Source organism: Salvelinus sp. IW2-2015, unplaced genomic scaffold (assembly GCF_002910315.2).
Source record: "Salvelinus sp. IW2-2015 unplaced genomic scaffold, ASM291031v2 Un_scaffold793, whole genome shotgun sequence".
NCBI classification, from domain to species: Eukaryota; Metazoa; Chordata; class Actinopteri; order Salmoniformes; family Salmonidae; genus Salvelinus; species Salvelinus sp. IW2-2015.
This window is the reverse complement of record NW_019942616.1, coordinates 335,359-350,076: the sequence shown is the minus strand read 5'-3', so window position 1 is coordinate 350,076 and position 14,718 is coordinate 335,359. Positions and strand designations below refer to the sequence as shown.

The window sequence follows — 14,718 nt, the reverse complement described above, 5'->3', positions numbered from 1 at the left end:
GCTGGTATTTTTTATTATATTAATTTTACAAATGTTAGATTTCCTTCCACTTTGCAATTACAGAGTATTTGTGTTTAGATCGTTCGAAGAAAAAATGACAATTTAATCCATTTTAATTTCACTTTGTACACACAACAAATGTGGAAAAGTCAAGGGATGCGAATACTTATCTGAAGGTACTGTACATACACGAGTGTAAAGAAGAGAGATTTTCAAAAGTATGTGAACAAGGCATTGTGGTCCAAAATGGTACCCTGGCCACCAAATAAAATTGGTTCTGTGAAGGGTCCCAGAAAAAAGTATTTGGTCGTGGCAAATGTTCTTAAACACAAAAAAAACTGCCCAGTCGTGGTGATGATTATGGATGTTTGTATTAACCATTAAAAAAACAGCACAAATGTGTTCTGGGAACGAACATCAGGTGAATGTTTTTGCACCCAAAATAAACATTGTAGAATCATCCGCATAACTGGACAGTTTCTGTTTTGGGAACAATATTTTGTGGATGTCCCCACAACGTTCCCACCAGACTGTCCCACAACCTAATTGTCACGACCGTTATATGACGAATGAGTGGACCAAGGCGCAGCGTGAAAGAAAAGCCATCTTCTTTAATGAAGAAAAACAAACACTTACTAAACGAACAAAAAACAAACGTGAAGCTAAAAACGAACTAAGTGCACACATGCAACATAGAACATAGACAATTACCCACAATCACCTAAGCCTATGGCTGCCTTAAATATGGCTCCCAATCAAAGACAACAATAAACAGCTGTCTCTGATTGAGAACCAAACCAGGCAACCATAGACTTTCCCTAAACCTCTCTACTGAACACAACCCCATACAAATATACAAAACCCCCTAAACAATACACACACCCTAAACTAGACAAAACACACAAACATCCCATGTCACACCCTGACCTAACTAAACTAATAAAGAAAATCAATATAACAGAGGCCAGGGTGTGACACTAATGAAGCATTCTGGGAACCTTTGATTAACAAGATTAAATGTGTTATAGGAACATTACTGCAACATCAGGCAAATGTTTTATACAAACATGTTCTGTAGTGGATGCTACAGATGTTGTGGACAACATTTTAGTGAAAGTTAGGAGAAAATATTTAATCTAAAACATTTTTGATAAATAAATAGATTTTTTTATCAAAAACATTCTCTGAATGTTTTGGGGCTGTTATCATCCTATGGTTAGATACTACTCTAACTAGAACATAATAGGAATCTTAGCTAATGTTCTGGGAATGTTTCTGGTTTGCTGGGTGGTAGTGCACTAAAATTAGTGCACTGTATTGGTAATAGGGTGCCATTTCAGATACAACCCATGACTAACACGACCCCTTTGACTGTCATGTCGTGCCTCTTCTCCAGGCCATCAATGCAGCTCCGTACGGAGTGATCGGGGTGCTGGTCTACACCGACCCGTGGGACATCAACGATGGCAAGATGTCCGACAACGACGAGACGTACCCCTATTCCTGGTACATGCCCCCCTCAGGGGTGGAGAGGGGCTCCTTCAACACCCACTATGGAGACATGCTGACACCCTACCTGGCCGCTAAAGGTAACCCATGATGCATTATGATGTGATGGTAAATAATTGACTTGTTATAAGAAGGTAGGACCTATGACCCTCAAAATGAGATATCTTCATCTCAAAATGATCTTGACTAAGTAACAGACATTTTTAATCAGTAACCACACATTTCAGTCTATTTCAAGAGATACTCTATCTGCTAAACTTCCTGTTAAATGACCTTTTGACCTTTGACATTATAGTGACAGTTGGAATCAAAAGGTAATAAACACCTAACTATATAGTTGCAAAACTGTCTAGATTGAACTAAAACAGGTTACAATTTGACTGCTGTAGAGGCTACATTAATTGTCCATCATTGACCGTATTCACATGTATGTGATCGCCGTCGTAAGTCCATTGATCATCTTAGTAACTCAGACTTTCCAAGGCGTTTTCACAGTTCCCACTTCTGACATTTCCATCTGTAGATGACACATACAGAATACCAGAAAAGAATATCACCGGGATACCGCCAATCCCGACTCAACCAATCGGGTTTGAGGATGCCTACGCCTTAATCTGGTGAGTGGGGTTTACCATTGGTCCATTGTGACGTCATTAACTTTTGTGGAGAGCTGATTGGTTGACCAATGGCTCATGGGGAGCAGAGTATTTGGTGTCCAAGAAGGGTCCGCCCAATGTGATTGGTTCTGAATCCTGCTTGCCGTATTTGATTGGTCATCTCTGCAGTGAGCTGGGAGGAYAGCCCGCCCCATCCGAATGGCAGGGAGCATTCAACTGCACGTATAATTTTGGGGGACCAGGATTCAAACCAACATCCAACTTCAACAACAGGTGGGATTTGGTAAATCTCTATAAAGTACGACAATATCAAGTTTAGCTGTATGTTTGCTAACAAAAAAGTATGTGTGTCTCTGTTCCAGCGATGTAAAACTGGACATCTATAACCGCGAGGAGCTGAAGAATTCTGCCAATGTGATGGGGGTGATTCGAGGCAGTGTTGAGCCAGGTGAGAAGGATTCAGCTCTAGCTACCAAACCACACTTAGGCCATGGTGAAGAAGTTACCTCGTGTCAAGCATTGAGTCAAGCATTATGACAACATATGCATTGTGCATCATACAGGCAAAACAGTTAATATACAAAAACACAGACAGTGAAGAATCKTACACACACATTTTAAAGCAGACCAGCGTCAAACTAAAGTTCTCTCTAATCTAATTCAAGCCTTTGTCCCATAGACAGGTATGTGATCTACGGTAACCACAGAGACAGCTGGGTCCACGGGGCCATCGACCCCAGCAGTGGAACCTCCGTGATGCTGGAGGTGACCCGGGTGCTGGGACAGATGGTCAAGCAGGGTGAGCATCACAGTTAGACCTGGGTTAGGGAGTTACACCTGGGTTAGGGAGTTAGACCTGGGTTAGGGAGTTAGACCTGGGTTAGGGAGTTAGTCCTGGGTTGGGGAGTTAGTCCTGGGTTGGGTTGTCCTGGGTTAGGGCGTTAGTCTGGGTTAGGACTGGGTGGTAGGGAGTTAGTCTGGCTAGGGGAGTATTCGCTGGGGGGTTTGTCTGGGTTAGGGAGTTAGACCTGAGTTAGGGAGTTGGACCTGGGTTGAGGGAGTTACTGGTAGGAGTTAGACCTGGGTTAGGGTATGACCTGGTTAGGAGTTATAGACCTGGGTTAGGGAGTTAGATTGGGTTAGGGGTTAGACCTGGGTGAGGGAGTTAGACCTGGGTGAGGGAGTTAGACCTGGTAAGAGTTAGTCTGGGTTAGGAGGTTAGTCCTGGGTTAGCTGGGTTAGAGTGCTGGTTGGGTTGTCTGGGTTGGAGTTGTCCTGGGTTAGGGAGTTAGTCCTGGGTTCTAGACCTGGGTTAGGGGTTAGTCGCTGGGTTATGGGTTAGTCCTGGGTTAGGATACCTGGGTTAGTGGTTAGACCTGGGTTAGGGAGTTAACTGGTTAGAGTAGACTTGGGTTAGGGAGTTAGACCTGGGTAGAGGGATTACTGGTTTAGGGGTTAGACTGGGTTAGGGAGTTAGACCTGGAGTTAGGGGTTAGACCTGGGTGAGGGAGTTAGTCCTGGGTTAGTGGAGGTTAGTGGTTAGACCTGGTTAGGGAGTTAGACCTGGGTTAGGAGTTGACTGGTTAGGGGTTAGCCTGGGTTAGGAGGTTAGACCTGGGTTAGGAGTTATCCTGGGTTTAGGGAGTTAGTCCTGGGGTTGGACCTGGGTTAGGAGTTAGACCTGGTTGGAGTTGACCTGGGTTAGGGGGGTTAGACCTGGGTTGAGGTTAGGGAGTTGACCTGGGTTAGGAGTTAGTCCTGGTAGACTGGTTAGGGTGGTTAGACTGGGTTAGGGAGTTAGTCCTGGGTTAGACCTGGGTTAGGGAGTTAGACCTGGGTTAGGGAGTTAGACCTGGGTTAGGGAGTTAGTCCTGGGTTAGGGAGTTAGACCTGGGTTAGGTAGTTAGACCTGGGTTAGGGAGGTGAGGTGGTTTTATCTAACTGGGCTCAGTTAGATAAAGGAGCTGAATAAAAAAAGAGGAACAACAAAATGATACCCAGTCATTGTTGTTGGGAGCAGTAAACAGTGAACAACATTACCGCCTGTCTGTCAGGGAAATGGAGGCCACGGAGGTCCATCATCTTTGGGAGCTGGGGAGCCGAGGAGTTCGGTCTGATTGGATCCACAGAGTACACCGAGGTGAACAATCTAAATCAATCAAATGTTATTTATAAAATCCCTGTTTACATCATCTGTTTCACAGTAACCCGACCTTCACCCTCTATAGGCAAGCAGCAACACAGGGTCAAGGAAAGGATTCCCTAGAAGGAAGAGATCCACATTATGGTGTTTCTGATAGAGATCATTTAACGTAACATTCTCCTCCCCAGGAGTACTATAGCAAGCTGAGTGAACGTTCTGTCGCCTATATCAACGTGGACATAGCTGTATTCGGTAAGAGTGACTTATTTTATACCTTTATTTAACTAGGCAAGTCAGTTAAGAACAAATTCTTATTTACAATGACAGTCTAGGAACAGTGGGTTAACTGCCTTGTTCAGGGGAAGAACAACAGATTTTTACCTCGTCGGCTCGGGGATTCAATCTTGCAACCTTTCGGTTACTAGTCCAACGCTCTAACCACTAGGCTACCTGCCTCCCCAGTTATGACAGAGGAAGCATGTTAAACTGATGGTGTTTTTACTCCAACAATCAAGGCCCGTGTCCACAAATCATCTCAGGAGTGCTGATCTAGGATCAGTAATATTATTCATTATGATGTAAAAGGTAAAGCTGATTTGTGGATACGGGCCCAGGGCAACTGTTTACAGTACACATAGTTATCAGTTAATAAGTACTGGTTTCTTGGACACAAGCCAAGTCCCGGACTTTAAAAAGCACTTTTAAATGGAGAATCTGTGTCCAGGAAATATTCTCTGTTGTGTAGTGGAAGCATAGTGTTTGAACCAAGCCCTGTCTGAAACACTGACCTCCAGTATCCCTTGTCATCCCCGTGCTCCAGCTAACGCTACTCTAAGGGTATCGGCGTCCCCCTCTGCTCAGAGTGTTATCCTCAAGGCCTCCAAACAGGTGAGGCCTCTAATTCTCTTCTCAATGCCGTCTGTAGTAAAACAAAAATACCTCCCATTGTTGTATGCTCACATAAACTTKATAGAAAATGTTGGGGGGAAAAAGTATGCGCGTACAACAGTGTGTGGGTATTTTTACTCCTTTCATCGTTTGTCAAACTAACAATGGATGATTAAATATCTGACTCTTACAGTGATGCCAAAACATCTGACCATTTATCTATCTTCTTTTTTTTTCTCCAAAAAGAAGCCATCACTATATGGTGTTTGTTTGTTTTTCTACAGGTGAAGACACCTGGATCAGACTCGACATCCGTCTACGACAACTGGATTCGCTACTTCAACCGTACTAGTCCCGCCTACGGAGTCATCCCCAAGTGAATAGCCTACTTTCTCTTTACATGAAACAGTAGGGTCATGTGACGAGACCTAGAGGACTATTTAAGAAATGGGTTAAGATGTCAGTGAAATTATTTTAGGGATTTTAATTGGCTCTTCAGTTAATTAGCAGAGATTGATTGGTTGATGTTTTTTTAATTTTTTTATTATTAGTGTGGGTTTTCTGACTGGTGCAGGAAGTGATTACGCTGCCTTCATCCACTTCCTAGGAATCACCTCCATGGATATCTCCTACACCTATGACAGAGTAAGACATGACACACACACACACACACACACACACYTTGAGAGTCGTTTCACTGTCTTAACGAATGATCAGTTAGTCTTCTAAGTCACATCCCATGATCCATGCTGTTTTCATGCAGACCAAAACCAGAGCCAGAATCTACCCAGCGTACCACACGGCATACGACACCTTTGACTATGCCTCCAAGTTCATCGACCCAGGTGAGCAGGGAGATATGGGCTCCACCATACAGACCAGGGTCCCTAACACCCTACAGACCCAGGTGAGGAGGGAGATATGGGCCAGGGGTCTACAGGAGGAACATAAAGACAAACCCACTGCTGTTGGCCTTATGAGTTCAATATCTCTCTCTTTATATATATACTGTATGTCTCTCTATTGTCTTTCTCCTTGGTCTCTCTATCCCTTTCCTGTCAATATCTTTACCGCTGATTATATATATATAAATCTCCCTCCCTTCCCTCCCTCCCTCCCTCCCTCCCTCCCTCCCTCCCTCCCTACCCTCCTCCCTCCCTCCCTCCAGGTTCACCAGTCACCAGGACGTTGCCAGGACGGCAGGAACATCCTGATGCGATTGGCTGATAGCCTTCTGTTTTGCCGATCACTGCAGTACTCATGCAGAGACTCTGAGATACCTCAATAAAGCCAATGGAGGCTGTTACACTGATGGCTGGCAGCACACAATGATCTCTATAGTGGGTCACAGTCACTAGAACACACACACCACCACACAACACACACACACACACACACACACACACACACCACACACACACACCACACACACACACACACACACACACACACACACACACACACACACACACACACACACACCACACCCACACACACACACACACACACAACACACACACACACACACACACACACAGGGATAGCGAAGGGGTGGGTTGAAAAATGGATGGAGAGATAGAGGGGTGGATGGAAGGGTAGAGGGGTGGATGGAAGGGTAGAGGGGTGGATGGATAGATGGAGACAGTAGCTGATGCTATGTTTGTGTCCAAACAGCTAACAGCGTTTCCCACATCAGTAACCCCCGGTAGCCACTAGCTGCTGTAACAGAGCGGTTGCTGATAATGTGGCTTTATCGTTTGAACGGTTTAAATCGACAAAATACTATGACCCCATTACTGAACGATAAAGACTCAGGAACACGTAGTGTATGTGTCATCCGTTTCCCTCTATAATACCCACAAGCCTCATTAGAGCAGAGTGGACAAGACCAGGCAGCCAATCAGAGTGGGGGGAAAAGATCATCAGTGATAATGAGGATGTTCTTTTCTGACACATATCAGTCACTTCAAACCATACTTCCTTCAGATTGAAATACTGTCAAAAGTACTGTCAGACTGATTTGTAATACAATTAAAAAAGTTAATATTGTCCGTTGATTAGATCACTTTTTTTTTTACATGGTGGAGTCGCAATAATTTTTTATATATCAAGATGTGGTCGTGGACCAAAAAAGTTTGGGAACCTGTGGTTTAAGTTGTTTAGACAAAACAGACACACAGACACAAACACACACAATCTAAGGGACCAGTCAGCAATATTCTACGGTTGAGAAACACTGTTCTAGAATATTCTGTCCCTGCTTCTATTTCAGAGCCATTACAGACGGCTGTGAGGAATTTCCGCTCTGCAGCCGCCAGACTGGACCAGCTGATCAGAGATTCAGACTTGGCCAACGAGACGTGAGTGGTAGCTCTTAACACATGCACGCATGCATACACATACACACAGACACAGACAGACACAGACACAGACACACACACACACACTCTCTCTCTATACCATTCTAAACCAGTGCTTTGTCCATTATTTAGGCCCCTGAAGGTGCGTAGGATCAATGACCAACTGATGCTCCTGGATAGGGCTTTCCTGGACCCTGTGGCGTTCCCTGATCGATATGGATACAGGTTGGGAAACTATGTTACGATCTATCCCCTAGATGAGAATCCACTTTTTACCATCTAGCATYTTTGATGATCGATATGGATTCAGGTTGGGAAACTATGTCCTATCCCCTAGATGAGCATTCACTTTTTACCATCTAGCATATTTTATGTTTTGTGCACCTTTCGTTAAATGCTTCATTGAATGCTTAGGCCACTCCCTCTCTCTTCCCTCCTCTGACCATCTAACATCACTCACTATACCTTCTTTCTACCCGTTACTCTCTCTCTCTCTCGCTCTCTCTCTCTCTCTCTCTATTCGCTCTCTCTCTCTTCCAGACATGTGATCTGGGCGTCCAGTAAGGCTGGACAGGCTACCTTCCCAGGACTGGCTGATGCGTATACCAGAGCTACGTCGACTGGACTGGACAGCGACTGGACAGCAGCACACCGTCAGCTGTCCATCCTGATCCAGGCCATACAGGGAGCCGCTCACACACTGGGAGACGCCATTTAGAGAGAACATAGAGATACTGATATATGTTATGATATACAGTATACATATATAWTAATAAAGTTTGAATTATATTATATTTCTTTGGAGAAGAGACTGTCTCATGGAATGTCATCCTATGTYCAGTTGGGCATTAGAATTGGAATTAGATAGAATGGAAAATAACCTTCTTATGATGTTAACATCAGCCATTTTGGTCAGGGATTTGGTCAACAATGGTTTGGCAGTGCTGTGATAAGATATTGTGTAAAATAATGAATTTGAAGAATGTATCTTCCCCGTATGTTTGTTAGCTAGCTAGCCAGACAGTTTTAGAMGAATGATTCCATTAATTGTTTCAAATTAACTGCCAATATTCCAACATTCCATTCAAACAATGTAGTCAATCCACAGCCAGACACTGTCTGACATCATGATAGGACTTAGACAAGTTATAAATGCAACAAGTACTCATATTGTATCGTATAATAGTATAAAAACACAAACTTGAGACATTTATGGTCTCTTTACACATATTTTAGAGGCTATCTATAGAGAAAATGTGTATAAAACCTGTATAAACTGTATTTATAATTATATAACAATATTTTAGGTTGACAATTATATTACACCATTTATGGTCAAATGCCTTACTTTTATTTTRCTGCATAAGTAAAATCAGAATTATACTTCGACAGCCATTCGTTCCAATAAGACGGGTTTGGATTTCTCCCTGACGAATATGGCTGCCATTTTTACTCCATTCTGGAACTTTGAGGATTTATCACATAGTCTCCACCTCTAGTAATTTTATAGGATCTTTGGGGTCAGCAACAGATTGCTATAACATAATGATGTGGTTAGCTGATYTGTCAAATGTCTATCCAGGCGTTGTAAGATCTGGTATGCGTCGGCAACGGTTGAGCAGATTGTGGTTGGCAACCGGTCTGCTTAGGGAGACTAATGACTATCAAATAATAGCCTAACTTTGTAAAAAGCTCCGTCTACATATATATTTACTGTTTAATAAACAATTAAATAACAATCATAGGCCTATATGGCTTAATAGTGTGTGCATTATTTATTTATTTTTAAATCTAGGCTATATAGTCRATGTTATTTTAAATAGACTACCAAGTATTTTCTAAGCAAACACGTCCTATCACGAGTGGTCAGGGGCTTGAGCGCGTTCTCTCATATATGGTTTCCATGACAGCATCATCGGGGTCCTCTATCGTGAGGAAGTGGAAAGCTGGACAGAACTACAGTCATTGTAGCTCAAAGAAAATAAAGCATTTTTAGATGAAAGAGTAAAGAAGACATATTTTATTTCGAAAAGTGTTTTTAATGTTAGCTAGAAACTAACATAAATTGGAAGTTTAGAAGGCATATGGACTCGGACAACGAAAAGCCGCGCAAGAAGAAGAGACGGCCGCACTGGATTGTGAGAGGTCTCGGGCCGAGTTTTACTGCCTGCATGGGTTTCGTAATAAGCGTGCTGTACATCACTTTCCCGTAAGTTCACAAGCTAATAWTCTACTTATATTAGGTTGTCCCTAAATGTCACATTCAATCAAAACCCATTCCACCTGTAGTTTTCTGCGAGGATGACTTGACAGTTGACTTTATTCCCTGTCCTTGCCAGGTGCGCTTGGTTGGCTAATCATGTTTCAGTGGCCTATCCTGTGGCCTCTGCGATGTTACTAACTGGGACCGTGGTAACTTTCCTGGTGTCAAGTTTCATGGATCCTGGCATTCTCCACCAAGGTAATATTATCATGTTAACAACAGCATTATAATAGTATTATTAAATKTATCTAGATGACATCTCAGGGAGCMMTGATATTCCTTTCAAGAGTTATTAAAAAGTAAGCAACTAGGCTACTTCCTATACCAAGWGGTCTGTATCATTATGGCACAGGTGGTACAGATCTATTCTCTTCATTTGAATCATTTGTTGTTGCAGAGAATTTTCCTGTGCAGCTGAAATGCAAACGTTTAATGCAATCAAGTTTTAAAAAGGCTTTCGAAAGTTTGTAATTCCCACTTTAGAATGTCAGACTTMATTTGCACTTGTAACAACACAGCTTCTGTCCCTCTCCCCAACCTGGGCTTGAACCAGGGACCCTTGGCACACAMTGACAACAGTCACCCTRGAAGCATCATTACCTATCGCTCCATAAAAGCTGCAGCAATGCAGAGCAAGGGAAACAACTACTTCAAGGTCTCAGGGCGAGTGACGCAAGCGATTGAAATGCCACTAGCACGCATCGCTAACWAGCRAGCCATTTCACACCGGTTACACCCTAACAAAAAAATMATCAACGCCTACATGAATGTCCATTAATTACAATCCACATAATAATTCATTTCCTGTTGCTGCAGGATTATTTTCCTGCTGTGAGAAACTGGTCAAATTAAGATGCTACATCTGTATTTGAGCTGCAGAGTTGTTGAGTCAAGTCCTGCTCCAGATTCTCCTTTAAAGTCGCTACATTTTTATCCAGAAGTTACCATGAAGGAGCAATGTTTATAAAGCCTCTCTCTCTCTCTTCTTCCACCTCTCTCCCTCTCTTTCCTCTCTCTCAGGCCCCCCATGGCCAGGCACAGCAGAGGTGGCCTATGTGATAGTGAATGGTCAGAGGTATGATATGGACTGGTGCAGTAGGTGTGAGATCTACCTTCCCCCTGCTGCATGGCACTGCCGTCGCTGCAATGCCTGTGTGGACGTAAGTTGTACTGAAATGAGTGTAGCAAACATATCAGACTGGAACCACAATTCAGGAAAGTGGCATCAAAATGGCTTTCTCTTAATCTACCTCCCCCTGTTCATTATCGTTACCTACCTCCCTCTTCATTATCATTACCTACCTCACCCTGTTAATTATCTACCTTTCTCCCCCTGTTCTTTATATTTATCTACCTACCTCTGCTCATTATCATTATCTACATCCCCCTGTGTATTATCTACCTCCCCCTGTTCATTATCATTATCTACATCCCCCTGTTGTTGCATTATCATTATCTACCTACCCCTGTTCATTTATCATTATCTTACCTACCCTGTTAATTATCATTATCTACCTCCCCTGTTCATATTATCATTATCTACATCCCCTGTTCATTATCACTTATCTACCCCCTGTTCATTATCATTATCTACCTCCCCCTGTTCATTATCATTATCTACCTACCCCTGTTCATTATCATATATCTACCTCCCCCTGTGTATTATCTACCTCCTGTTAACGGTCCTGACCTGTTTTTATTTTGTTTGTATGTGTTTATGGTCAGGGCAATGTGTTTGGGTGGCCAGTCTATGTTATCTGTTTCTATGTTGTTTTGGTTGCCTGGTATGGCTCTTAATTAGAGGCAGGTGTTTTGTTGTTCTCGCTCTAATTAAGAGTCATATTTAGGTAGGGTGTTCTCACTGTTTGTTTGTGGGTGATTGTCTCCTGTGATGTCTTCGTGTTGTCGATGTATTTTCACATTCGGGACTGTTTGGCTGTTCGGTGTTTTGATGTAACGTTCCTGTCCGTGAGTTTACGTTTTAGTATGTGAGTTTATGTTCAGGTTTCGTTCTACGTCGTTTTGTTATTTTTGTAAGTTTGTTAAAGTGTTTGTTTTCGTGTCGCACTCATCTTCAGTTTATTTCCCTGTTATAAATAAAAAGATGGCTTATTTCCCTGAAGCTGCATTTTTGGTCTGATGATCCTTCTTCTTCCTCTCTCGTCCGAGGATGAGGAGAGCGACAGCCCTTACAGAATCACCACCACGATAAGACCAAGCGGCAAGGGAATGCTCAACAGAGCAACAAGGACTCCTGGACTTGGGGGAGATCCTGGATGGTAGAGGACCTTGGGCTCAGCCAGGGGAATATCGCCGTCCCAAGGAGGAGTTGGAAGCAGCGAAGGCTGAGAGGCGCTGGTATGAAGGAGGCAGCGCGGCGACGCGGTTGGGGAGCCCGTGAGTCAGACCCAAAAAATGTCTTGGGGGGGGCACACGAGGAGTGTGGCAAGCCGGGTAGGATACCCGAGCCAACTCCCCGTGCTTACCGTGGAGGTAGAAGGGCCGTCGTACTGGTAAGACACCGTGTTAGCGGTAAGCGCACGGTTGTCCCAGTACGCGTAGCTTAGCCCAGTTGCGGGCTTTCCACCTCGCCGCACTGGGAGGGCTAAGTTGGGCATGAGCGGATGTCATGAAGCCGGCCCAACGTATCTGGCCTCCAGTACGTCTCCTCGGGCCGGCGTACATGGCACCGAGCCTTACAGGTGGTGTCCCCGGTTCGCCTGCATAGCCCGAGTGCGGGTATTCCACCTCGCCGCACTGGCAAGGGTACGGGACCATTCAACCTGGTAGGGTTGGGGAGGCTCCGGTGCTCAAGAGCAGTGTCCTCCTTCACGGTCCGGTATACCCGGTGCCACCTCCATGTACCAGTCCTCCGGTGGCAGCCCCCCGTACCAGGCTGTCTCTCCGGGTTCTCTCTCCAGCTGTTTCCTCCTCCCAGCGCAGCCAGTGCCTATACAACACCAGGCTGTCTCTCCTTCTCCTCCCCTACAGAGTCGTCCTGCCATTGACCCAGCCAGAGCCGTCCTGCCAGACCAGCCAGAGCCGCCTGCCATGACAGCCAGAAAGCCGTCCTGCCATGACAGCCAGGCGCCTGCATGACCAGCAGAGCCGTCCTGCCAGGGCCTGCCAGAGCCGTCCAGCCAGGACCTGCCAGAGCCGTCCAGCCAGGACCTGCCAGAGCCGTCCAGCCAGGACCTGCCAGGGAGCCGTGGCCAGAGCCGTCCAGCCAGGACCTGCCAGAGCCGTCCAGCCAGGACCTGCCAGAGCCGTCCAGCAGGACCTGCCAGAGCCGTCAGCCAGGCCTGCCAGAGCCGTCCAGCCCAGGACCTGCAGAGTCCTCACCAGGACCTGCCAGAATCCTCAGCCGGACCTGCCAGAATCCCTCAGCAGGACCTGCCAGAGTCCCTCAGCCGGACCTGCCAGAGTCCTCAGCCAGGACCTGCGCACAGTCCCTCAGCCAGGACCTGCAGAGTCCCTCAGCCAGGACCTGCCAGAGTCCCTCGCCAGGACCTGCCAGAGTCCCTCAGCCAGGACCTGCCAGACCCTCAGCCCAAGGACTGCCAGAGTCCCTCAGCCAGGACCTGCCAGAGTCCTCAGCAGGACCTGCGCCAGAGTCTCCTCGCCAGGACCTGCCAGAGGTCCTCAGCCAGGACCTCCCAGAGTTCCCTCAGCACAGGACCTGCCAGAGTCCCCTCAGCCAGGACCTGCCAGATGTCCCTTCACCATGGACCTGCCAGAGTCCTCAGCCAGGACCTGCCAGAGTCCCTCAGCCAGGACCTGCCAGAGACCCTCAGCCATGGACCTGCCATGAGTCCCTCCTCAGCCAGGACCTGCCAGAGTCCCTCAGCCAGGCTCTGCCAGAGTCTCTCAGCCGGGACCTCCGCCCCTTATCCCGGTGCTGCCCTTGTCCCGGTGCGCCTTGTCCGGCTCCCTTGTCCCGGTGCTGCCCCTTGTCCCGGTGCCGCCCTTGTTCCGGTGCTGGCCCTTGTTCGGTGCTGCCCTTGTTCCGGTGCGCCCCTTGTTCCGGTGCTGCCCCTTGTTCCGGTGCTGCCCCTTTTTCCGGTGCTGCCTTGTTCCGGTGCTGCCCTTGTTCCGGTCTGCCCTTATCCTGGTGCTGCCCCTTATCACCAGCGTGCTGCCCTTGTCCCGGTGCTGCCCTTGGTCCGGTGGCTCCCTTCTCCCGGTGCTGGCCATTCATTTAGGGGATGTTAGTTTTAGGGTGGTCATTGGAGGGGAAGACAGAAGCGGGAGTGACTATGGTGGTGTGGGGACAGCGTCCAGAGCCGGAGCCACCACCGTGGTCCATGCCCACCCAGACCCTCCCCTGGACTTTGTGCTGGTGGCGCCGGCGTTCGCACCTTGAGGGGGCGGGTTCTGTAAACGGTCCTGACCTGTTTTGTTGTTTTTGTATGTGTTTATGGTCAGGATGTGTTTTGGGTGGGCAGTCTATGTTTCTGTTTCTATGTTGGTTTTGGTTGCCTGGAATGGCTCTTAATTAGAGGGCGTTTTTGTGTTCTCCTCTAATTAAGAGTCATATTTAGGTAGGTGTTTCTCACTGTTTGTTTGTGGGTGATTGTCTCCTGTGATGTCTTCGTGTTGTCGATGTATTTCCACATTCGGGACTGTTTTGGCTGTTCGTGTGTTTTTGATGTAACGTTCCTGTCCGTGGTTTCCGTTTTAGTATGTGAGTTTATGTTCAGGTTTTCGTTCTACGTCGTTTTGTTATTTTGTAAGTTTGTTAAAGTGTTTGTTTTCGTGTCGCCATCATCTTAAAGTTTAGTTCCCTGTTATAAAATAAAAGATGGCTTATTTCCTGAAGCTGCATTTTGGTCTATGATCCTTCTTCCTCTCCTCGTCCGAGGATGAGGAGAGCGACAGCCCTTACACTCCCCTGTTCATTATCATTATCTACCTACCCTGTTCATGATCATAATATGT

The 14,718-nt window shown here is 46.0% G+C and overlaps 2 protein-coding genes across 2 annotated transcripts in view; both read left to right on the top strand.

Annotated features, from left to right (window-relative positions):
- The window catches only part of naaladl1 (N-acetylated alpha-linked acidic dipeptidase like 1), an 18,337-nt gene extending 9,081 nt beyond the window's left edge, over nucleotides 1-9,256 (top strand). The window contains 15 exon segments of the mRNA XM_070438345.1: nucleotides 1,397-1,589; nucleotides 2,033-2,126; nucleotides 2,295-2,399; nucleotides 2,489-2,574; nucleotides 2,806-2,925; nucleotides 4,181-4,266; nucleotides 4,458-4,521; nucleotides 5,090-5,157; nucleotides 5,442-5,533; nucleotides 5,709-5,802; nucleotides 5,921-6,006; nucleotides 6,326-6,501; nucleotides 7,430-7,517; nucleotides 7,650-7,742; nucleotides 8,058-9,256. Of these exon segments, the coding sequence (XP_070294446.1) occupies nucleotides 1,397-1,589; nucleotides 2,033-2,126; nucleotides 2,295-2,399; nucleotides 2,489-2,574; nucleotides 2,806-2,925; nucleotides 4,181-4,266; nucleotides 4,458-4,521; nucleotides 5,090-5,157; nucleotides 5,442-5,533; nucleotides 5,709-5,802; nucleotides 5,921-6,006; nucleotides 6,326-6,501; nucleotides 7,430-7,517; nucleotides 7,650-7,742; nucleotides 8,058-8,235 (1,623 nt within the window). The 3' untranslated portion in view covers nucleotides 8,236-9,256.
- Nucleotides 9,257-9,350: 94 nt separating this feature from the next.
- Nucleotides 9,351-14,718, top strand: part of LOC112068942 (palmitoyltransferase ZDHHC19-like) — a 9,860-nt gene continuing 4,492 nt past the window's right edge. The window contains exons 1-3 of the mRNA XM_024136180.1: nucleotides 9,351-9,726; nucleotides 9,857-9,978; nucleotides 10,801-10,940. Of these exons, the coding sequence (XP_023991948.1) occupies nucleotides 9,602-9,726; nucleotides 9,857-9,978; nucleotides 10,801-10,940 (387 nt within the window). The 5' untranslated portion in view covers nucleotides 9,351-9,601. The remainder of the gene's footprint in view (nucleotides 9,727-9,856; nucleotides 9,979-10,800; nucleotides 10,941-14,718) is intronic.